Source organism: Hippopotamus amphibius, chromosome 2 (assembly GCF_030028045.1).
Source record: "Hippopotamus amphibius kiboko isolate mHipAmp2 chromosome 2, mHipAmp2.hap2, whole genome shotgun sequence".
Lineage (NCBI taxonomy): Eukaryota > Metazoa > Chordata > Mammalia > Artiodactyla > Hippopotamidae > Hippopotamus > Hippopotamus amphibius.
In genome coordinates this window covers 70,361,649-70,384,399 of record NC_080187.1, presented here as the reverse complement: position 1 = coordinate 70,384,399, position 22,751 = coordinate 70,361,649, and the positions used below count along the sequence as shown (strand labels likewise).

Below are 22,751 nucleotides of genomic sequence, written 5' to 3'. Positions count from 1 at the left end.
TGATGTTACTTTCCTGGAGGAGAATTGTACTTTCCTGCCCCATTGATGTCAGACCTGGCACTGTGACTTATGGTGGCCAAGGAAATAGGGGCACAACTGAATGTGTCACTTCCAGGCAGAGGCTTTAGAGCCATGTCTCTGGCCCTGCCACAAGATGGGCACTTGTTAGAGGCTGCCTCTGGCCATCTGAGTCCTGAATGCAGTCACCATAGAGTGAACGGCAGCTGGCCTGCTGCTGACGTGCAGCATAATTGAGAAGTAACCCTTTATTGTTGTAGACCACTGAGGTTTTTGTGATAATTTATTAATGCAGCATAATTAACTATCCTGACTGATATAACATGGGATGCTGTGGACAATATATAAAATAGGGATTAAAATATATAAACATTGAGCAATTTGATATAATCATATTGGGAAGTTAGTAAATGGCATAAAATGGCTAAAACGGAATAGCTAAGACATGGCAGTAGGAATGTGCTCTTTAGAAATGTGGAGTTAAATAGCAGAACTGGAGTTTTCTTTTGGGAAGCAGGCATCAGAGTGACAAACAATGGAGTAGACCTTCTGTTTATTGTTATGAGCCTTGTAATTATGTGACTCAAACTATATGTTGTCACTTTGAAAAAAATTAAAATTACACTTCTTTAAGAAAAAAAATGAATGCCAAGTGAGAAGAGGGAAAGGTTGTATTATTATTATTATTATTTTGTGTGTGGGCGGGGGGGTGGGGGTGGGGAGTGCTGCGTTGGCTCTTCATTGCTGCACATTGGCTTTTCTCTGTAGTTGTGGCACGCCGGGGCTATTCTTCCTTGCAGTGCACGGGCTTCTCATTGTGGTGGCTTCTTCTGTGCAGCACAGGCTCTAGGTGTGCAGGCTTCAGTAGTTGTGGCACAAGGGCTCAGTAATTGTGGCTCACGGGCTCTAGAGCGCAGGCTCAGTAGTTGTGGTGCACAGGCTTAGTTGCTCTGCAGCATGTGGGATCTTCCCAGACCAGGGATCGAACCCGTGTCCCCATTGGCAGGTGGATTCTTAACCACTGTGCCACCAAGGAAGTTCTAGTATTATTGTTTTTAATTCAGTCAATTTACTGAATCATTAATTCAGCAATCATTAATCAGACTGATCATTAATCATCCCACAGTGATATTAAGATTGTAAGTAAAACTAATCCTGATTAATACTTTAAAAATACCTTTCTCAAGAGAATTGAATAAATCAAAGCCCTAAAAGCTAAACTTTTTCATTCTACCTTCACACTGTCCCACTACAAAACAGAAGTGTTAATATGGCTTTGCTAGTATTTTGACTCAGCTACCTCCTTCCCTTACCCTTACTGTGGTGTTATTTATAGTGTACTATTTATATGAAGTCAAATGTCACTAACTTGAATTTGAAAAATGACCTACATGAATATGGAATTGTTTTATGAAAGACTATTTTATACTTTCAAAAATAATTAATTTTTAAAATACCCTCTCGCATAGACCAAAATAAAGTATTTTCCTCAGGAGCCTTGCAGTGATTAAAATTGATGTTATGTATAGATATAGACATAGATATCACCTGTAAATTATTTGTAAATAATTAGTTCTTCTTAATGGGTTTTAAACTCTCTTCTGGTATTTTGTACATGTCTAAAGAAAAAGGATTTGGGGCAGCAAAAGTAAACCAATTGCTATGTAAATTGTACAGAATAAATGCAGCAGGCTTTCCATTGCCTTTCGATTCTTTAGTGTGGTCCTTTTGTGATCTAAGCCACCTTCCTATCCTCAGCTCCAGCCATCCCTTACATACAACACTAATTCAGTCACTCAGCAGATCCTCATTTGGAGTCCCCAATGTACCAGGACTGTTGCTAAACTGCTTGCAGTTCCCTGAGTATATGATTTTGTCTCCCATTTCTTAGCCTTTGCAGTGGGGTTTCCTGATCTAAAATGCTATTCCTCTTATTCTTATATCTTCCAAAAACCAACTTGTCCATTAAGACACAGGGGCACGTTCTTAGGGAAGCCTTCCCTTACCCTTCAACATTCAAAGCTCTTCCTCCATACTCCAACAGTGCTCTCTCTCTCTCTATTTTTTAATTAATTATTTATTTATGTATTTATTTGGCTGTTTTGGGTCTTTGTTGCTGCACATGGGCTTTCTCTAGTTGCGGCGAGTGGGGGCTACTCTTCATTGTGGTGCATGGCCTTCTCATTGCGGTAGCTTCTCTTGTTGCAGAGCACGGGCTCTAGGCACATGGGCTTCAGTAGTTGCAGCACATGGGCTCAGTAGTTGTGGCTCACGGGCTCTAGAGCGCAGGCTCAATAGTTGTGGCACACAGGCCTAATTGCTCTGCGGCATGTGGGATCTTCCTGGGGCAGGGATCAAACCCATGTTCCCTGCATTGGCAGGTGGATTCTTACCCACTGCGCCACCTAGGAAGTCCCCCCTCTATATTTTTAAGCAGAGGCATTATATTCTCCTTTACATTGTGAGCCCCATTAAAACAGAAACGTAGCCTTTTACTGACTTGTATGTCACTACAGTGCCAGGCTCCTTGTATGCATTCAAATGGTCAAAATGTTACTGTCTGTGTGCTCCTTGGTGGATGGGTCTGTGAGTTATTAAACTATGTTTTCTTTAGCATTTAGCACTTAGCATAAGATCTAGCACATAGAACTTGGTTGAATAAATTAGCTTTCTCTGCATCACCATTAATCTTTAAAATATATAGCACCGAGGAATATACAGAAAGTATCCTCATGATACAGACAGGGTGCTGAGGATTGTTCCTTTTGTGTTTTACTTAAATAGGAAAAATACACGTGAAAGACCTGAGACTAGAGACTACCAAAGCCAAATTACCTAGCAGTGCTCTACACTCTTACCACCCTTCACCTAGCAATAATAAAAACAGAAACAATTCTTGAAGGAATAACCTTAAAATAATCAGCTAAAAAGTTATCATCATCATCAACAACAATAGCAAGTTGGATTTCTGGGAATTCCCTGGCTGCCCAGTGGTTAGAACTCCAAGTTTCCATTGCAGGGGGTGCAGGTTTGATCCCTGGTTGGGGAACTAAGATCCTGCAAGCCATACAGCGTGGCCAATTAAAAAAAAAAAAAAAGGTGGATTTCTGTTCATTCAGTCAGTTTGTATGGGTAAACATTACCTAACTTCTTTGATTCATGGTATGATGTGTTTCTAACCCAGATTTACTATCCACCACAAATTGTGATCAATATACAAAAATTAGTTGTATTTCTATACACTAGCAATGAACAATCTGAAAATGAAATTAAGAGAACAAGTCCATAACATTAAAAGGAAAGAAATATTCAGGAATAAATTTATCCAAAGAAGCTTAAGACTTGTACACTGAAAACTACAGAAGATAGTTAAAAGAAATTAAAGATATAAATAAAAGACAGCCCATGTTTATAGATTGGAAAATTTAATATTGTTAAGATGGCAATACTCCCCAAATATAGCTACATATTCAGTGTAATTCCTATCAAAATTCCAACAGAATTTCTTGCAGAAATGGATAAGCTGTTCCTAAAATTCATATTCAAACTCAAGGGACCCCAAATAGTCAAAGGACAAAGCTGGTAAACTGACACTTCCCAACGACACCATCAAGAAAATAAAAGGACAACACAGAATGGGAGAAAATATTTGCAAATCATATATCTAAGGGACTTGTATCTAGAAAATATAAAGAACTCTTACAATTCAACTTTGAAAACACAAATAACTCAATTTTAAATGGGCAAAGTATTTGAATGGATCTTCCTCCAGGGAAGATAAATAAATGGCCAATAAACACATGAAAAAAATACTTAGTATCATTAGTCATTAGGAAAATGTAACTCAAAATCACAATGAGATAGCACTTCACATCCGTTAGCATGGCTGTAATAACAAAGACAGACAATAACAAGTGTTGACAAGGATGTAAAGTAATTGGAACCCTCATACACATCTGATGAGAATGTAAAATGGTGCAGCTGCTATGGAAAACTGTTTGGCAATCTCTCCAAAAGTTAAACATAGAATTACCATATGAATCAGAAATTCCACTCTTAGGCATATACCCAAGGGAACTGAAAACATATTCGCACAAAAACGTGTACACAGATGTTTATAGCATTCCATACCATGGTTATTCATAAGAGCCAAAAAGTGGAAATAATCCAGATGTCCATCAACTCATGAATGGATAAACAAAGCGTGGTATATCCACACCATGGATTATTATTCAGTCATAAAAAGGAATAAAATACTCTTACAGGATGAATCTTGGAAACATTATCCTAAGGAAAAGAAGCCATACACTAAAGGATGTATGAAATGTCAAAAATAGGTAATCCCACAGAGACAGAGAGATCAGTGGTTGCCAGGGGATGGGGGAAAATGAAAATTGGGACTGGTTACTAATAGGTACAGAGTTTCTTTCTGACATGATGAAAATGTTCTGGAGTTAGATTGCACAACAGGGTGAATATACTAAAAACTACTGAATTGTGCACTTTAAGATGGTAAAGTTTATGTTATGTGAATTATATCTCAAAAAAATTTTAAGTAAAATGTGATCCTAAACTTGAAATAAGTCCTAAGCAACTGTATAGTTCAAAGCAGTAGATCTAGAGCAGTTTGCTGTTTGTGAAAAGACAAAATGGCTCAGCAAAATTAGTCAGTGCGCTTCCCCTCCCATAAAAACTGGTTGGATGTGATTTCTGCGTTCAGATGCAATTTATGATACTTGCCCCTTTTCAGCATGCATGCATTGGGTCAATTGAAAAGCAATTTGTAAGTCAGTGAGCTTATATTTAGTTTTTATAGCTTTGTGTGTGTCTGCCTAACTCAGAAATAATTTCCACCTGAAAAAAAAAAAAAAAGCATCCTTGATTCTCTATACCCTTACTCTGCTTTATTTTCTCCATAGTACTTATCACTGGAATGTTAGTTTCTTGAGTGATGGGGCTTTTAGTTCTCAGCTCTATCCTTAATAATAAAGGTTAATAGAAAACATAAAGCGGGGAAATGCCTATAAGTTGAATATCTAAAGAAAATTTCCATCTGTTGTCTATAGATACCATTTTTGTGATGTTTTCAGAATACAAGTAACTTTAATTATCAGCTCACCCTTTGAAAAGAGGCACAGATTCTTCCCCACATAAGAACTAAACGCTGCGGTACTGGCCTGGTTCTAAAGGGTGTCTTGGTTTGCTATAGCCCAATTAAACTCACATAACCAGGTCCTTATATCTAGTTTTCTTTCTCAGTGATTAGTGAGATCATTAACTTTGTAACAAACCTTATAAGAGGACCTCAGCACCAAAGAAAGTAACTCTTCCAGGGAAAAAGTGTGTGTTAGTATTCTTCCTCTCTGATTTATTTGTTCACAATCCACTAGAATACTTCTGATTGTAGGTTCCATTGCACTTGAAGTCTTGGCCTTCTCTTTGATTACTTGGCTGCACAGGTCATGGGTGCTTTGATCTAAATAGAGACAAAATATTCCTTAAATTGGCAGATACTCGCAAACTAAGGAGAATGAGCTTCCTTCAGAATCCTTATAAAGGAGACCACCATGGTAATGTTAGATTTAAGTCTAATACACTTCTTGTATATAGTAGCTAAGAGTATTAAATGCCAAAGGTTGACTTTGCTGTTAATATGATCACATACTTATACAGGTACCAAAAAATTAACTATTACAGTTCCCCTGAGGTAAATATAGAGCTTAAAATATTTACCAAATAGAAACTAGACTTTTCAGTTTTCAGAAAAGTTATTTTCAGTATTGTAAGACATCATTTATTAAAAGACACAACCTAATTTCAGGCACATTGTAATACAGGGGACTGTATATCATTGTAATGAATCAGGAAAAATGGTATTTTTCAATAAATTCTTTCCCAGGGAAAAAAAAAGTTATTTTCTAGCCAGAATTCATCAATAACTAAAAAATGTAACTGTTACTAAAGAAATAAGTAACAAATAGCCAAAAACTGGTGGTTAAAAACTCAGTAAAAACATATTGTTTATAAATCAAAGAAATAGTCATGAAGCACTTCTGAGGCCTATAAAAATAGACTCAGCCAAGTCTTTAAAATATTTTCTTGTGAGAACAGAATTCACATGAAACTTTCCAGAGAATAGTTATTTCTACTGTTGCTAACATGTGTAATTAAAACTCTGAGAATTTGTTTTAAATGTTTCTTGTTATAGAGTAAGCAACCACATTTGTGCTAAAAAGTTATCTCATTCTCACAACCAACTCTGTGGAAAACCTACTTATAATTCTATCATAAACATATATGATGCTTTAGTTTTCAAAGTGCTTTTATATATTTATTTGATAAAGTTACAAACTATTTACATGTAGTAAAAATAGTAGTTTCACTCCCAATTTATTAAATAGAGTTGCATTTGAAAAATAAGATTTTGATTTTAAATGCAAGGGAGTGACTCATAAATTGCTTTTTTTTTTTTTAAATGGCTGTTTGGTGTCTTAGAAAATGTAATTATTTAATGTACTCCATTAATAAGATTATAACCTGGGTCATTCTGATCATGTTCTGGTCGTCTTACAGCCAGTGACACCTAGTGCTGGCTGGGAAAATGAACAGATAGGCTTAGTTCCAGGCTTTGAATGGAACAATTCAAATGCTGCCCAACACCCAGGTGATGAGAATTCCAAAAGAAGACTGGCACCTCAGTATACAAATACCTTGCCCTTTTCCTTATCTAGAAAAAAATAAGCACGCTAGGAAGTAACAAAACTTTGATAATTTTAATACTTACAAATTATCAAAATTATAAATCAGTTGAATTCAGATTAATTCCTTCCTCCTTTCATGGCAAACAATAAAATACCACTGCAGGCCACAAACAAAAATGAATAACATCAGTCCAGCCTCTCAAGGCAGTCTAATAGCTGCTGGTTTGTAATCATGAATGGAAGTCTTTTATCCAAAGATTTTTCAGTAGAAAAACTCCGGGACATTTTAGCAGAGAGAAAAATTAAGCAAAACTGTTATTGTTTTATAAAGATAAATCCTGTCAATTCTGCCTACAGTGTTTGTTTTGGCATACTATTCATGGTTCTTCAATAGTAAAATCACTTACATCCTTCACTTAAATTCTCGTTTATGATACGACGGATGGAATTTACCTAAAACTAACGTTTCTAGTAATTTTCTATTGAATGGCTCCACAATTTCCATTCAAATTCTGTCTAGGGTGGCTTTTTTTCATACAATCCTGAGTTAAAGTAATCATAGGAAGAGGAATCAGTACTGAAAACTGGGATGTATATTTTCAAATGGCAAATTCAATACTAACTAGGAGCATGCTTTAGGGTACAGAGATAGCCAAAGATCGAAGTTAAATTTGTGTTGTTTTAAGAGAAATAAAATATATTCTCTCAAAATATTTTTGAAAATTCCTTGCTGGCCTATGGAATGCTTTAAAATAAACCTCTTTTTCTCTTGTTTTTATCAGAGCTATTTGAATCCTGGAACACTGTGGGGAGTGAGGGGTAAGTAAGATATTATCTGCCTATAATCTGTTGTTGTTACTTAAGGCAGGGTTCAAGAAGTGGCTCTTTTAAGAGACCCCTTAGATCAGATAAATTCTAACAATATTTACCACTTTGGACTTGAAAAATCATACCTCGCTTTGTATATACTGTAATAAGCTTGAAAACACAATAATACAGTATGCAAATATTGTTTCAAGATACATTTCTTTTGTTCTACTTTAATTACACAAGTATTTACTAACAAATGGAGTTTTAAATTTTCAACAATCGTAAGTTTACATTTTTTTAGATGTTTGGTTTTCTACTCATCTGTTGTGAATGGTTTTATTCCTTAGGCACATAAGGATTTTGCTCATTACAACAAAGTCTGTGAGACTTGTATTTTTCTCTTCAAGTACTGTAGAGATAACTCAATAGAGTTCTGTGTAATAATCTGGAGCCTAATACCTAATACCAGTAGAATAATTTAGAACATAATACCTGTAGAACCTAATACCTATATCTAAGTCAATTTATTTGGGTTCAATTAAATTACAATAGTGGCAATTCTGATGATTCATTGTGGAAATTCCTAGGAAAAAAAGATATAAAAAGAGACAAATAAGCTTAACTATGCAAAATATCAAAAGCCAACATTATAACATCAAGTTTTTCTGAGCTTTTTGTAATTTCTCTTGTTCTAATTACCACCACATTGGGGTACTGTTGGTGTCAACATGAAGGCTATTATAAAAATCAAACACCACTCCAGTATTTGGTGCCATGTATGCACTGCATTCCAAAAGCAAGGAATGGAAGCAGTCACCCCTGATGCAGGCATTAAGGGGTGCACTGTTTGTAGAGAATTTAAAAACAGTGAAACTTGTGAAAAGTCAGCCTATTTATTGTCAGCATCAAGGTAAACAATGATAGTGATAAAATATTCCTCCCCATTAGACAGATGCTCCCATACCCACCCTTTGAACACTAGTGCCCAGACGCACTCAAAATACTACATACCCAATGCATTTGAGATATTTATTGTGGCAGGATTTCACTCTCATCTTTATTTTCAACTTTCGAAAATATAAATGTAGAAGAAAAATGTGTTATCAGTACTAATTAAGGCAGCCTGCAGCCTATTATATCTTTAAATGTAAAATATACATAATGAATATTTTTAAAAATTCCAGTGAAGCTGCGAGAGGAACTGTAGACATGAGTGGATGCTGAACTTTCATTATTCATACTCCAGTGTTTTGTAAAATCACAAGTATGTGCCTAAGGAGATAAATGTAAGAGCAAAACGTCATACTTGCATTTACTGCATGAGGATTGGTGTTGACTACAGACCCAAACTCCCACTAAGGACCTGACTCCTTAGCAATTCATTCTGAGACTTAGTACAAGAACCTTTGTTTTAAAATATAAGACACCCATTCTTAAATAAGCATTTATCACTTTATTGACCTGGACTATTACAAATGAGCCAATGGCAATAAAGTCCACATTGCTGAAGACCATATGTATATTTTTGCTGACTCCTTGGACCCTGAGTTCCTGAAGATATATGAAGAACTGAGGGGGGATAAAACCATTAGCAAAAGAAAACAAACATTGAAGCACAAAAGCACCTTCACTGATGTTCTTGCCACCCACGGTTTCCACACTCATAGAAATCTCCAACTCTTGCTTTCTACCTATGACACTGGAGTTAGGGAAAGAACTAGCACTTTATGGAGGCAAGTATGTTTCTTTCCAAGTGCTCTGTTATAGGTGGAAAAAAAATAATGAACAACAACAACAAATACCCCCACAAACATATTTTATATACATATAAAAAAGGCAAACAATGACAAAACGTTTAGACTAAGGAGAGCATGTGAAACAGAGGGTAAAATTTACTACTAGTTAATGTAAAAAATATTGTATTTGCCTTGGGAGAGGTGCCTTAATTTTTCTTTCCTTTGTGAGTGCACTGACTAAACTGGAAAGACAAGAGGTTCACTCCCAGAATATATTATTCAGGACATTATTTATATGTGTGTGTTTGAGTATGTATATGAAATCTATCATAGCATATAAAGGATATATGTTTAACCAAAAGGAAGAAAAAAAATTGTACCTATTGTTATTTAGATGTCAGTTCACATTTGCATTGTCAAATCTCCTCATTGTTGGTTTAATATAATTTTCTTGCTTTGTTAGTGAGCTGGCTTTGGAAAATTTGTTTATATTTCCACAGGTAAAGCAAATCTGTCCATTTCTTGGGCAGGCAGAATCCCAATGTCAAAATATATTCTTATGTGAATTATTTGTAAATCATTATTTAATTTTATAAGGAACTTAAAATTAGGGCCTTCATTAATAAATATGTACTTATTAATAAATATATGATTGCTGTGCTTTGTTAAGGCACTGGCCTTTTGCTACTGTCTATCTAAAACACACATTCTAATGATATATATTTAATATATATTATACAGACCAAAGGCAAAAAAGAGAAAACTAGCTGAAAACAGGAATCTTACTTCAAATAGTCCCTGTTAAAAATAAAATCTCTAAATTGGTTTGTAAATTTGTTGGTTGAAATAGTTTCTCATTGGGCCTAAGTTATAGATTGTAGTTCCGTTTCCAGGTTAAGCTCACAGAAGTCTATCTAACCCATAATTCAAATGAGTCTTAATACCATACTTAAGAGATACAGAAACTATTCATCAATATAGAAGTTTGTTTTGGTTTGGTTTTCTTCTCCTATAGGAACTGTTTTTTACCAGTAAGACCAAGGAACCCTACTCCCTAGGGGCTGGAAATGAGAAAAAGAAAATGGTCTTTGAGCACAGGGCAATAGTTTGGGTCTTAGGTAAGATGGTCAGGGTCAATAACAACAGAGGAAAGAACAAAAGAAAAAAAATTAGCTGTCATGAATCAGAAAGAAAAGAATTAGTATAATCAGATAAGAAAAACTGGAGTCAGTAATAAGGTGGGTTACTCTAATGGAGTAAGCTTCCATAAATCAGGGTGATTTTGCTACTGCCCCACCCAAACATTAACTAGTTTAAGAAAAAAACTTTATTTTACAAGCAAAAGTCTGGAAAAGTAACAAAAATAACAACATATGTAACAGAATCGTACCTCTGGTCATTATAAGGGCATGTTTCCTGTGATTGAAAAATACGATGAAAAAGTACAAACTGTATTTGTTGGACAAATCAATGTTTAGTTCTTAATTCCAAACTGAGGTTTATATTATATAATAAGATTTAGACGAAAAAAATCTTGAAGAAAAAATTTCATTTACATATTTACAACCCCCATGCAATCTGGGCCGTCTATGTACAGACCTGACTAACCAGGTTGTAGAGAAAAAAATCTCAGATTAAGCCCATCAATTTATTAGCTGAAGATCCTCTGGCTAGACTTCAAACTTTACAGGTGTACTCCATGTGACCAGATACCTTTTCCTTGATATGTTAGAATGCCTGAGCGTTATTTTATCCTTGTTTCCCTATTCCATGGAACTGTATTCATTTCTCCCAATTTTAGTAGCATAATGAGAGATAATGCTGAATAGACAGAGCAGGAGAGAGATGAAAACCTATATTCCATACTATTAACAAACCAATAATATAATACTCTAAAAACAATTCCAGAAAAAGAGCAGAGACCATGTTTAAAAAGTCAAGACTGATCACTCAACCGCTGAGGACCATAAATTAACCTTAATCCCTAAACCTATCCAGTTGCCTTATTAGCCCATAGAGTGCATTGTGGCACAAATTTTCAGCTGTGCCAAAACATACGGAGCAGGTGACTCTCCCTCTGATACAAACAATATTTAACCGTTTTTTAAAAAAATAACAAAATATACTTATATTTGTGAATAACAGTATAAATTTATGATATTATAATTACTATATTTTAACATACTTGTATAATAATAATAATATACTTCATAATACACTTTTATATAATAATATACATTTGATGGATATTTTAGTTTATTATCCTACTCTTAATTTTGTTCTTCAAATATACCTGGAAAAAATTTTAAGCAAATTTATATGTGGAAATATTTAAATGTTCCATTACTTGATAGTATTGTAAAACGTGTTTGGTTATTATGGAAATACAAATTAAAACTCCTCAAATATACTATAGAAGATATACACATCCATGGTATACAAAAGCAATAGGGATTCCTTCCTCCCCTTCTTCTTTTATGCTGAGGGAGGAGCTAGTGATCTTAAGCTTCAATTTTTAACAGGTTAGAAAAAAGGAATCTTACACATTTACTAAATTAAAAATTTTCTTATTAACATGCCTAAGTTTTTAAGTCACTCGTTTTCCTAGCTACTTCAATGGAATCAGCAGTCATAGATCCAACCCCAACTCCAAGACTGGAACGTCGTAACGATAGTTCCAAGGCAGAAATTTGACGTAACTCTTTGCGACACAACTTTACAGGCGTGACACCATGCAACTGTCCCACATTTCCTACTGGCTGAATTTGGGGTGTTGGCCGACTGTGAGATTCTGTAAACTGATTTTCATCTATTTCTGCTTTGTCCTCATTGCTTAACAAATACCCACTAGTGGGTGCTAAAGAGCTACAAATTGGAGGAAATTCTGGGCCATCTTCCCAGAGCTTCTGAGAATTTGGCTGTGTTCTTAAACTGCTTGTGGAACTGTCTGATTGTCTTTCCCTTCCACTTAATTTCATACTTTCAGTTCTGGATGCCCATTTTAATTCGTCTGAAACCATGCCTGTGTCTTCTGGGTTCTGGACTCCATCTCCAGCATCATGATCTAAAAATAATCCAAAAAGCAGGAAAAAAGTTAGAGGTTTCCTACAAAACAAGTATTTTAATCATGATATCCTAACATAACTACATTATTATCATGCAATGTAAATTATGTCTTCTGGTTTTTGTTAAGTGACTTCTTTGACATGAACAGAAGTGTGAACATGAATTATTCTTATTCACTTAGAGGCATCTTGCATGTGAATAACTTTCAATTAATGGAACAAAACTGAGAAACAGTCTTCTAGAGATTTTGGTACCCCTGGAAACACAGGAGTTCTTTAGGCCTCTCTGGTGCCCTTCCACACCTGCCTCTGCTGGGCTTGCCACTGGTGAATCACAGTCCAAATCCTGGTCATATTTCCAGGGAATCTTCTGGGACTTGGCATTATATGTGTGAAAATCTAGTCTTGGTTGGCACTCCAAGCATGAGAGCAGGGTTCTTCTGTCTGAATGTTCTCTGGGGTACATGCCACAACTTCCACCATCAAAATGGAAATAACAGTATACCCCTTAGTGGGGACCACCCCGCTGGAATGAGTGATAGGAGTGAGTGAAGATATCAAAGCTTAAGGCCCTCAAATCATAGAATCCTCTAATATCAAAGATAAAACTTATTTAAGGAAAGTCCATATAGGTATTAGACCTAATGCAAGGAAAAAATGCCAATTTTAACATATGTTGATGTCGCAATTAGTACACTTCTCATCCTGTGAATACCAAGTTTAAAAACAGAAGTTGCACACTGGCAGCTACCAAGCCAAATCTGGCCCACAGACATGTTCTACTTAGCCTATAAGATAATATGTGATGCAAAATTTAAAAAGTGGAAAGTTTCATATAAAAATACAGATTTCCATATTTTATAGAAAAAATGAGAGAAACTGACAATTTCTGCCTGGCAACAGCAGCTGGAGCAGAGCTGTCCCTGCCAACTTAGACAACTGCTGCAGTCCCACTGCTCACTTTGGCTTCTTGGCTCCTGCAGGCATTTTAGTTTGTGACCCTGGTTTAAAACATAATCGATTTTCTATATAACTTTTAACTCTGTTGTACACCTAAAACTTATATAATACCATATATCAACTCTACCTCAATAAAAAAAAAAAAAGGACTAATTTTCTAGTTTTTAATATTCCTCTCACAAACAAAAAATCTGAATTAGCAAAAAATCTGACCTAGGTCCTCACATGGAATTAGCAGGTACAAAGTTGATCACACTGATCACAGTGGCTCCCAAACCTTGCTGCACATTAGTGTCGCCTGGAAGCTTTTAAAAATCCTGATGCTTAATAACCTAATGGAAAAGAATCTGAAAAAGAGTGTGTGTGTATCTGAATCAATTTGCTGTACACCTGAAACTAACACAATATTGTAAATCAACTATATTTCAATGAAAAAAAATCCTGATGCCCAGGTCACAGTATCTGGGGAAGGGAGCCAGGTATCTTAATTTTAAGAGCATATAAGAAGGAGCAGAGATGGGCTCACTGGAAAGGCTCACTCCCAAGCCCACTCTGATTCCTCACAATACAAAGTTTCCCTCTTCCAGAATGTCACCACTGAAGGAACAAACTAAAGAAAGATTAATTCACCCATAGTCACACAGCCAGTAAAAGAAATTAGGATCCAACCAGATCTTCTAGTATCCTGACACAAAGAGTTTTATAATAATTTAAACTGATACAAGGAGAATTTTAAATACTTAAACAAGTACATAGACTGCATGGCCATATAAACTGATTTTATCCTCATAAAATATTAGAAAATAGACGCACTGTAACAGAAGCATGACCAAGAAGTGACCAAGATATTTTAGTCAAATAATTAATTCTTCTGCTATCTGAAAATGCTAAAAATATTCAAAGCTGATAAAGTCTTGCAGGCAGACAAGGAAAAGATGACTATTAAAACCCAATCAGCTGAATACCAACACAGTTACGTGTTAACTAGGATACTGATTATTAGGCATATAATACAGTTTAGGGAACTCAAAATTTGATATATTTAAACTGCTGTATTTTATATTTCAAACAAATCTTATTTAATGTCATTATACTAGAGCAGCATTTTGAGATAGGATATAGTACAAGCTGTATCACCAATATGACTCCAAATGAAATTTTTTAAAGCATAAGGAAAACATTGAAAACAATTATGCTGAAATGTTAATAGTTGTGGGTAGGATTATGGGTGATTTTTTAAATTATTTTTTTCTACATTTTCAATGTTTTCTATAATGACTACATATTACTTTTTATAGCCAAAAAATAAAGATATTTAAGACGGTTCTAGGGGAAGTACGAGTAAGAGTCAAAAATTATCCGCACTTTGACTGTAGAATTTAATTCTTCTAGAGAAGACAAATTATATCATTTTTTGACATAATCTCCCTGCTTTTCAAAACATTTTGTCGACCTGTCAACAAGCTTTCATATTCCCTCATTAAAAAATGTTTTAGGCTGAGCTGAGAGCCAAAAATGCACTGCTGTCTTCACTTCATCAGAAGTGAATCTTCGTCCTCACAGGGGTGTTTTCAGGGGACCCAACAGGTGAAAGTCTGATGGAGCAAGATCAGGACTATAGGGAGGATGTTGTAACACCTCAAAACGAAGTTTTGCAGAGTGTCAACAGTGTGGGCAGAAGAGTGCAGACGTGCACTGTCATGCAAGATCACAACGCCCTTGGATAGCAGTCCTCTGTGTTTAATCCGAAGTTTAGGCTTCAGCTCTTCAATAAGCATCTCACTGTAACAAGCACTGTTGATTGTTTAACCTTTGAGCCATAGCTGATTTGCCACATAATCCACTGTCACTTGTCTATTTGACAGGATCATTTCACGTGTACGCTCAATGTTGTCATCAGCCGTGGTTGTGGACGGGCATCCGGCTCTTTCTTGATGGCTAACACTTGTGCGACCTTCCTTGAACTTCTCTATCCATTCATACGCACTTCTTCATGACAAAACACTTTCTCCATACTGCGCACAAAATCTTCGATAAATAACGGCACCAGGTACACCCTCAGACCACAAAAAAAGAGTCACTGCACGCTACCGTTGTTTCGTGCAAATCACAAGTGGGGTATCCATTTTTGCTCATACTGCAGTTACAAATGAACTGATGTAACACATTCAAACCTGCACAGCAATGACGGGAGACTGTAGCCTTGAACAGAAAGCGCTAAGACAGTGTGGGCATCAGAAGTTTTAATATAACCTAAGTGGGGATAATCTTTGACTCACCCTCGTAGCAAATTAGCTGAGATAACATCTTCAACATTGTTATTAAGACTAGACTTTTAGGAATTCCCTGGCTGTCCAGTGGTTAGGATTTTGAGCTTCCAATGCTGGCGGCCTGGGTTCAATCCCTGGTCGGGAGACTAGGATCCCACAAGCCACATGGCACAGCCAAAAAAACAAAAACAAAAACAAAACAAACAAACAAAACTAGACTTCCCAGATAAGTTGGTAGGACAGGAGTTATCTCACTTTACACATCTCCAAGATTATTTAACTTTTTTTTTTAAACTCTTTATTGGGATATATTTGCTTTACACTCTTGTACCCGTCTCTGAGGTACACCAAAGTGAATCAGCTGCATCTACACACATATCCCCATATCCCCTCTCTTCCGCGACTCCCACCCCCCCCCCCCCCCGCCACCCTCCCCGTCCTGGCCCTCCGAGGCATCTCCCATGAAGTTGATCTCCTTTTGTTATACAGCAACTTCCCACTAGCTATCTATTTTACAGCTGGTAGTGTAAATATGTCTATGCTACTCTCTCATCTCGTCCCAACTGCCCCTTTGCCCCTCACCCCAGCCCCGTGTCCTTAAGTCCATTCTCTACTTCTGTTTCTGCACTCTTGCCTGTCACTGGTTTCATCAGTACCATTTCTTCAGATTCCATATATATGTGTTAGCATACAGTATTTGTTTTTCTCTTTCTGGCTTACTTCACTCTGTATGACAGACTCTAGGTCTGTCCACCTCATGACATATAGTTCAATTTTATTCCATTGTATATATGTGCCACATCTTCTTCATCCACTCATCTGTTGATGGGCATCTAGGTTGCTTCCATGTCCTGGCTATTGTAAATAGTGCTGCAATGAACATTATGCTACTTGTTTCTTTTCAGATCATGGTTTTCTCTGGGTATATGCCCAGGAGTGGGATTACTGGGTCATATGGTAGTTCTATTTGTAGTTTTTTAAGGAACCTCCAAATTGTTTTCCACAGTGGCTGTACCAGCTTACAATCCCACCAACAGCGCAGGAGAGTTCCCTTTTTTCCACACCCTCTCCAACATTTATTGTCTCTAGATTTTTTGATGGTGGCCATTCTGACCGGTGTGAGGTGATACCTCACTGTGGCTTTGACCTGCATTTCTCTAATAATTAGTGATGTTGAGCATCTTTTCATGTGTTTGTTGGCCTTCTATATGTCTTCTTTGGAGAAATGTCTATTTAGGTCTTCTGCCCATTTGTGGATTGGGTTATTTGCTTTTTTGGTATTAAGCTGTATGAGCTGCTTGTATATTTTAGAGATTAATCCTTTATCCGTTGCTTCATTGGCAACTAATTTCTCCCATTCTGAGGACTGTCTTCTTGTCTTGTTTATGGATTCTTTCGCTGTGCAAAAGCTTTTAAATTTCATTAGGTCCCATTTGTTTATTCTTGATTTTATTTCCATGATTCTAGGAGGTGGGTCAAAAAGGATCTTGCTTTGATGTATGTCATAGAGTGTTCTGCTTATGTTTTCCTCTATGAGTTTTATAGTGTCTGGCCTTACATGTAGGTCTTTAATCCATCTGGAGTTTATTTTTGTGTATGGTGTTAGGAAGTGTTCTAATTTCTTTTGTAAAGCTTTGTGTTTGTTTCATTGAACAGCATGATGAGGATCCAGGTTTCTTAAACCTGTTTACCACCATAGACCACACTGTCATTCTAAGAGATGTCTAGTAGACTCAGCAGTATAAACACGAGCCTTTAAAACCATAAACATCTAATTTCAGGTATCTCAAATTTGAAAGTGATTTTTTTAAAGCAAAAATGGTTTTATGCTAGTTGCTGTTTCCTACTTAATTCCTATTTACATTTTAATTTTTTGCAGATAACATTCCAAGTAAAAGGTTCAGCTATATGTTGCTGGCAGTATTTCAAGTAAATGTTTTAATTATATGAGTAAATACCTCTGCATTACTACACTGAAAATCAGAAAGGTTAGTCTCTTTGACAGAATTTGTATGTTTGTATCACATCTCTATCCTAAAATGACTTTTATACTAGAACACAGAACCAGGAATCAGAAGACCAGGAACCTTAGACCATGTTCTAATACTGGTCTGTTCATGAGTCACTGGACCACTCTAAGCTTTAACTCCCTCATCTAAAAATGGGGTTAGCATATTCCATCCTACCCTGAATTTAAGGACTAAGTGGAGCTACTTGGGAAAATGCCTATGAATGATACATACAATAAATATAAGGTAGCATTAGAACTACTTTTCTAAAATATTACTAAGTTTTAAGATTTAAAACTATGTTAATTCTGCTTATATTATATATTCAGCATATATCTTTTCATTGTGCATATATATAATTTTCCACTGGTCTCTCTCTATTTTTTATGGTTTCATTTTTTATAATTATCTTTTTAAATTGAGATATAATTGATATATAACATTATATTAGTTTCAGGTGTACTCTTTACATCCTGTCATACCCATCTTTAAGTAGTTTTCTTTACAGGTACCAAATAGTTGTATTCCTAAATAAGGCTGTAAAGTCAACTTTAAAAAGTCATTCTTAACTTATTAGAAGAATACTTTCTCTAAAGGAAGGCTAATTCTTTTATAAAATGAAAATATATTATTTTAGAGATATTGATTCCTCTCTATTGGTGGGCTTAAAGACAATATGTTTTAATCATAGCAATATATCACCTTCATGGCACTTTTTGCTTTTGCAAAGTTCTTTGTTATGGTTCATCGTTTCATTGAGGCAGGTAGTAATTCTATATATCTACATATAATTATGCAAGAACATCCTTGTCTCAACAGTGGGTTTTATTATTATTTTTGAATTTCCAGAGGTCATGATATAAAAAACCTGACTGATCTTAGAAATGCATACAATATTATTTTACCTTTACTTTTATTATTCTCTATTTATTTTACTTTTTATGATAATCAGAAGGCTTAATTTACTATAAAACAGGAAAACAAAAGCTATCCTATATTTAGGGTTATTTTAAGAATGAAGTGAGTTAGAGGGACTTCTCTGGTGGCGCAGAGGTTAAGAATCCGCCTGCCAATGCAGGGGACAGGGGTTCCATCCCTGGTCCGGGAAGATCCTACATGCCACAGAGCAACTAAGCCCATGCGCTACAACTACTGAGCCTGCGCTCTAGAGCCTGGGAGCCACAACTATTGAGCCCGAGTGCCTAGAGCCAGTGCTCCGCAACAAGAGAAGCCACCGCAATGAGAAGCCCACGCACTGCAACAAAGAGTAGCCCCTGCCCACTACAACTAGAGAAAGCCCAGGTGCAGCAACGAAGACCCAATGCAGCCAATAAATAAATAAGTAAATAAATAAATGTATTTATTAAAAAAAAAAGAATTGAATGAGTTAGAGATTATAAGAGCCCCTGGTGCATGGCAGGCAATCCAATAAATGATCATTTATCCTTTACACACATACATTTGTTCATTTATTCTCTTCTCCAGTGGTTCTGTCTTACACAAAGACTAGACAATTATTTTTGCTTACAGAGACAGAGAAGTTAAATATCTAATGCTAAATAATCAATCAATTGGGAAAGACTCCACTACAAACCATGCTACGGTGTTGGCGTGACAAGTAACACTAAATCTCTTACTTTCTGATGGTACTAGTTGCCGCCGAATTGCTTCCCCTACCAGTTCCTTAAGTTTCTTCTTAAGATCTCTGCTGGTTTTCTTATAGAAATAAAGATCTCTTTCCAGCTGCTGGATTTTATCTTCATAATTTTTTAAAGTTTCCACAATGCCTTCCCCATTTTGCTCTATAAAACAGAAATTTACATTTAAAATCAGTTTAAAATAAGTGATTGAAAATTCTAACAGAGCTCCCAGACTCTATTCAAGGGTCAGAAGTAGGTTATATGTATGTGTTACTTGGATGAATTTGTTTTCAGCTACAATTTGGAGTCTTCTGCCTGTAAAATTTTTCAAAGTAGTATGAGCCCTTCTCCACCCTATCCCCTACCATCACATTTTTCGTGATTCGTAAGCACTTTTTGAGTAGCTGCTAACTAAATTTATCCTCAGAACAGCAGAAGGAAGGTTCACATTTGGAACTCAGTCCAGCTGCATCAATGTCTTAAAGTTTATATCAGGAACCGTGGATATATGCAAAGTCATGAGCCTAAGGTTTATAGGTGCAAGAAATATACAATCAAAAGAGCCCTCAAAAACCAGAAACCTGTCAAAAGAGGCTAGAAGAATTAAATTACAAAAGAAAACACCACCAAAAAAGAAGGGAGGAAAAAAGCATAAGTAAAGCTCTAGTTTATGCCACAATATAACTTAAAGCTTCTAATTAATATTTAGGAATGTCTAAAACTTCCCCCTTTGGGTTATGTTCTAGAACCAGTAAAACGCAGTTTGCTGACCTTCAGAAATATACACTTTCAGACCTACTCTTTCCTATTGGTAAATCTATAAAATGGTCCTGCTGGTTTGTAATTATCTTTTGTTATATTTGGTTGTTTTGAAAAAAACTGATCTAAGCATATTTGTATATTTTACATTAACCCACCATCCTGTTTAAAAATTTTTTAAATTAATAACATCATAAATCAGAATCCCCATGAAGGATATCATAAAAATCAACTTAATTTTATGGCCTATATTCAGCTGAAATTAGAGAATTCATAAGTTGTTAACATTTTCAGCTACAACTTTGTTATGAAAAACTTGTCCCAGCTATAGAAAGGAATGATAAAATGTTCTCATTTGGCTAAAGCATGAGCTTGTGTGGTAAAATGCCAACCATTTGAAAAACGTATTAAAATTCTATTAAAATATCACTTTTAGAGACTGCAACAGAATTAACATAAGATAAGGAGAACATATTTGAATGAAATAACATATGGAATCCAGTCAAGGAAATCCTGTCATCAGGCAACTGGTTGCTAATTAACTGGTCATAGAAATAACTTAGAGGCAAACTGCCTCAACACTCAAATGCATGTATTTTTCAATTTTCTGCTTACTCAGGTTGCTTCTTCCAGATCCCTTTTAACCCATTTCCAGCTATACATTCACAAGAATCAAGACTAAGCAGCTAAGACGCCTGGACTGAAGCATTCCAGGCATTAAAGTATTGCCAGGCAGTGGTTTTGTTGCCATAGCAACTGTTTGTGTACCAGCCATAAGCCCAGGTATTGTGAAGACCAACTGCTATGACAACTCTTCCCATACCACAGTTGATGGTTGAACTACTGTGCACTAACACTATGTGCCCATCAATGGTAGACTAATTTTGACCTAAGCGATAACCTTAATGCATAAAATTTATGATTGACTGATAACTATAACAAGAAATATTACCAGAAATCTGACAGAACCTATCACTTTAATTTTATGAAGGTAAAGTGATTTAAATATCAAGGTTCTATATCATAGAGATAGGGAACTTTTCAACTGTACACCACCAAGCCAGAAGTCATCCCACATTCCTACGTAAAAGCTAGACCAACAACAAACTAACAGGATTGCAGCAGTTCTCTCTGTGTCACTGGGGACAGGCAGAGGAGATGGTGTTTCAAGCATGAATAGCCCTACATCAAAGTCAACTATCCTAACATGTCGACCAAAACACGTAAAGCATAAAACACATACAAGTAGTAACTACTTATGCATGTTGGGCTTTAAGTGATCCAATTCTGTCCCATCTTCCTTTCCCAATCCCCCTCCTACACATCACCTCTACATAACTGACGAGAAGGGACAGTTACCTTTGAAATGATGTAACAGCAGCTGCATTTTTTGCTCGTGTTCCTTTTGCTGGAGGGTTAGTCTCCGGTCACACTGCAATTTCAGATGTTCCAGTGCAGATTCCAACTCACGAACCACATTATCCCGTTCCAGAACTTTCATTTTAACTTCTTCATTCTGTAACTGTAGTTTCCGTTCAGCTTCTCGCAAATTAACCACCTAGCAAAGACATTTTTTGATCTTTTAAGTGTCTTAGACAGCTGAATATAACAGACTGATTTACTTCTCTTAGACTTCATAAAGATGAACTCCCTTAACTACCATGGTATAACTAGGCAAATGCTTTGTAACATACCGACAAAATAACCTAACAGCCTTTTTAATTTGTTGGGATTCTGAATTGATAACAACTTCATTTTAAATATAATGTTGCTCTAACAATCATCCCTCCATCATTTCTTAGACATGATCTTTGTAGTTTACATTTATAATCCTATAACTCTATTTCTCCAGTTTAAAAAGATATCAAGAATCTAAAGATAATTCTCATTTTTAACTCCAAAATGAATGTTATAAGTATAAGGGACAGAATTTTTTAAACTATAGAGTTTGGTCTCACATTGTATATTTAGTCCAATAGGTTCCTCTCTGCACTGATACGAAGAAAAAACACTTCAGACAATATCTTTGTCACAGAACTTGTTAATAATGCAATGACCTTTTCTCCAGAAAAATACTCATTTCTACAAAGGGTTCTTAAGACCAGAAAATTCACTGACCTTGGCCTGGGTGCTTCGGGTTAAGAACCCTTGCTCTAAGAACACCACAAAAGAGTTATCTATATCAAAGCCTCAGACAATATGCACCATATTTCTGCCCTCCACACACCCACTCGCATCAATAACAGAAGCTTACTACTGACAGTAATTATCCAAGAGGAGGGCTGTGTATAACATTTCCATTAATTCATTCATCTTTATTTCACTTGTCTAACAGAATTAGAACTTTATTTTAAAACTTCAGTGTTTTATTTTTCATTAATTGTCTGCTAGTCCCTTAAACTGAATGTATTTTTCAGAGAAAAGAGTTATCTACTTGTTTAACACTTCATAATATATATCTTAAGAGAAGACATTAGAGCAAAGACAGATATAGTTTTCAATGCTATGAAACATCTCTATCAGTAAATTGTCAAATCTGTATAAAATATTCTAGTTTATATTAAGCACATCCAGGCTAATGCTAAAACCTATTACTATCTTTGTCACTGATGCACCATTTCACCTCCAGTTCATTACACAGGGTATGATGAGAAAGATCTAAACCCTACAGCAATGAAGGAAAGGGAACCCAAACCTGGAAGGCCCTTGAGTTTTCATGAATGCTGAGTAGGAACAACCAAATCTAGAAAACATCCAAGAAATAGTGATTGAGGAATATAACT

General features: G+C 35.8%; 1 protein-coding gene across 4 annotated transcripts in view; it reads right to left on the bottom strand.

Annotated features, from left to right (window-relative positions):
• Window positions 1-8,932: 8,932 nt before the first annotated feature.
• Window positions 8,933-22,751, bottom strand: part of KIF27 (kinesin family member 27) — an 84,596-nt gene continuing 70,777 nt past the window's right edge. For 3 of the 4 annotated variants that reach the window (XM_057722349.1, XM_057722352.1, XM_057722350.1), the window contains 3 exons: window positions 21,328-21,526; window positions 19,207-19,371; window positions 8,933-12,329 (listed from right to left, as the gene is read on the bottom strand). In XM_057722349.1, coding sequence (XP_057578332.1) covers window positions 11,845-12,329; window positions 19,207-19,371; window positions 21,328-21,526 — 849 coding nt within the window. In that variant the 3' untranslated portion in view covers window positions 8,933-11,844. The remainder of the gene's footprint in view (window positions 12,330-19,206; window positions 19,372-21,327; window positions 21,527-22,751) is intronic. The other variant, XM_057722351.1, reaches the window with a different exon arrangement.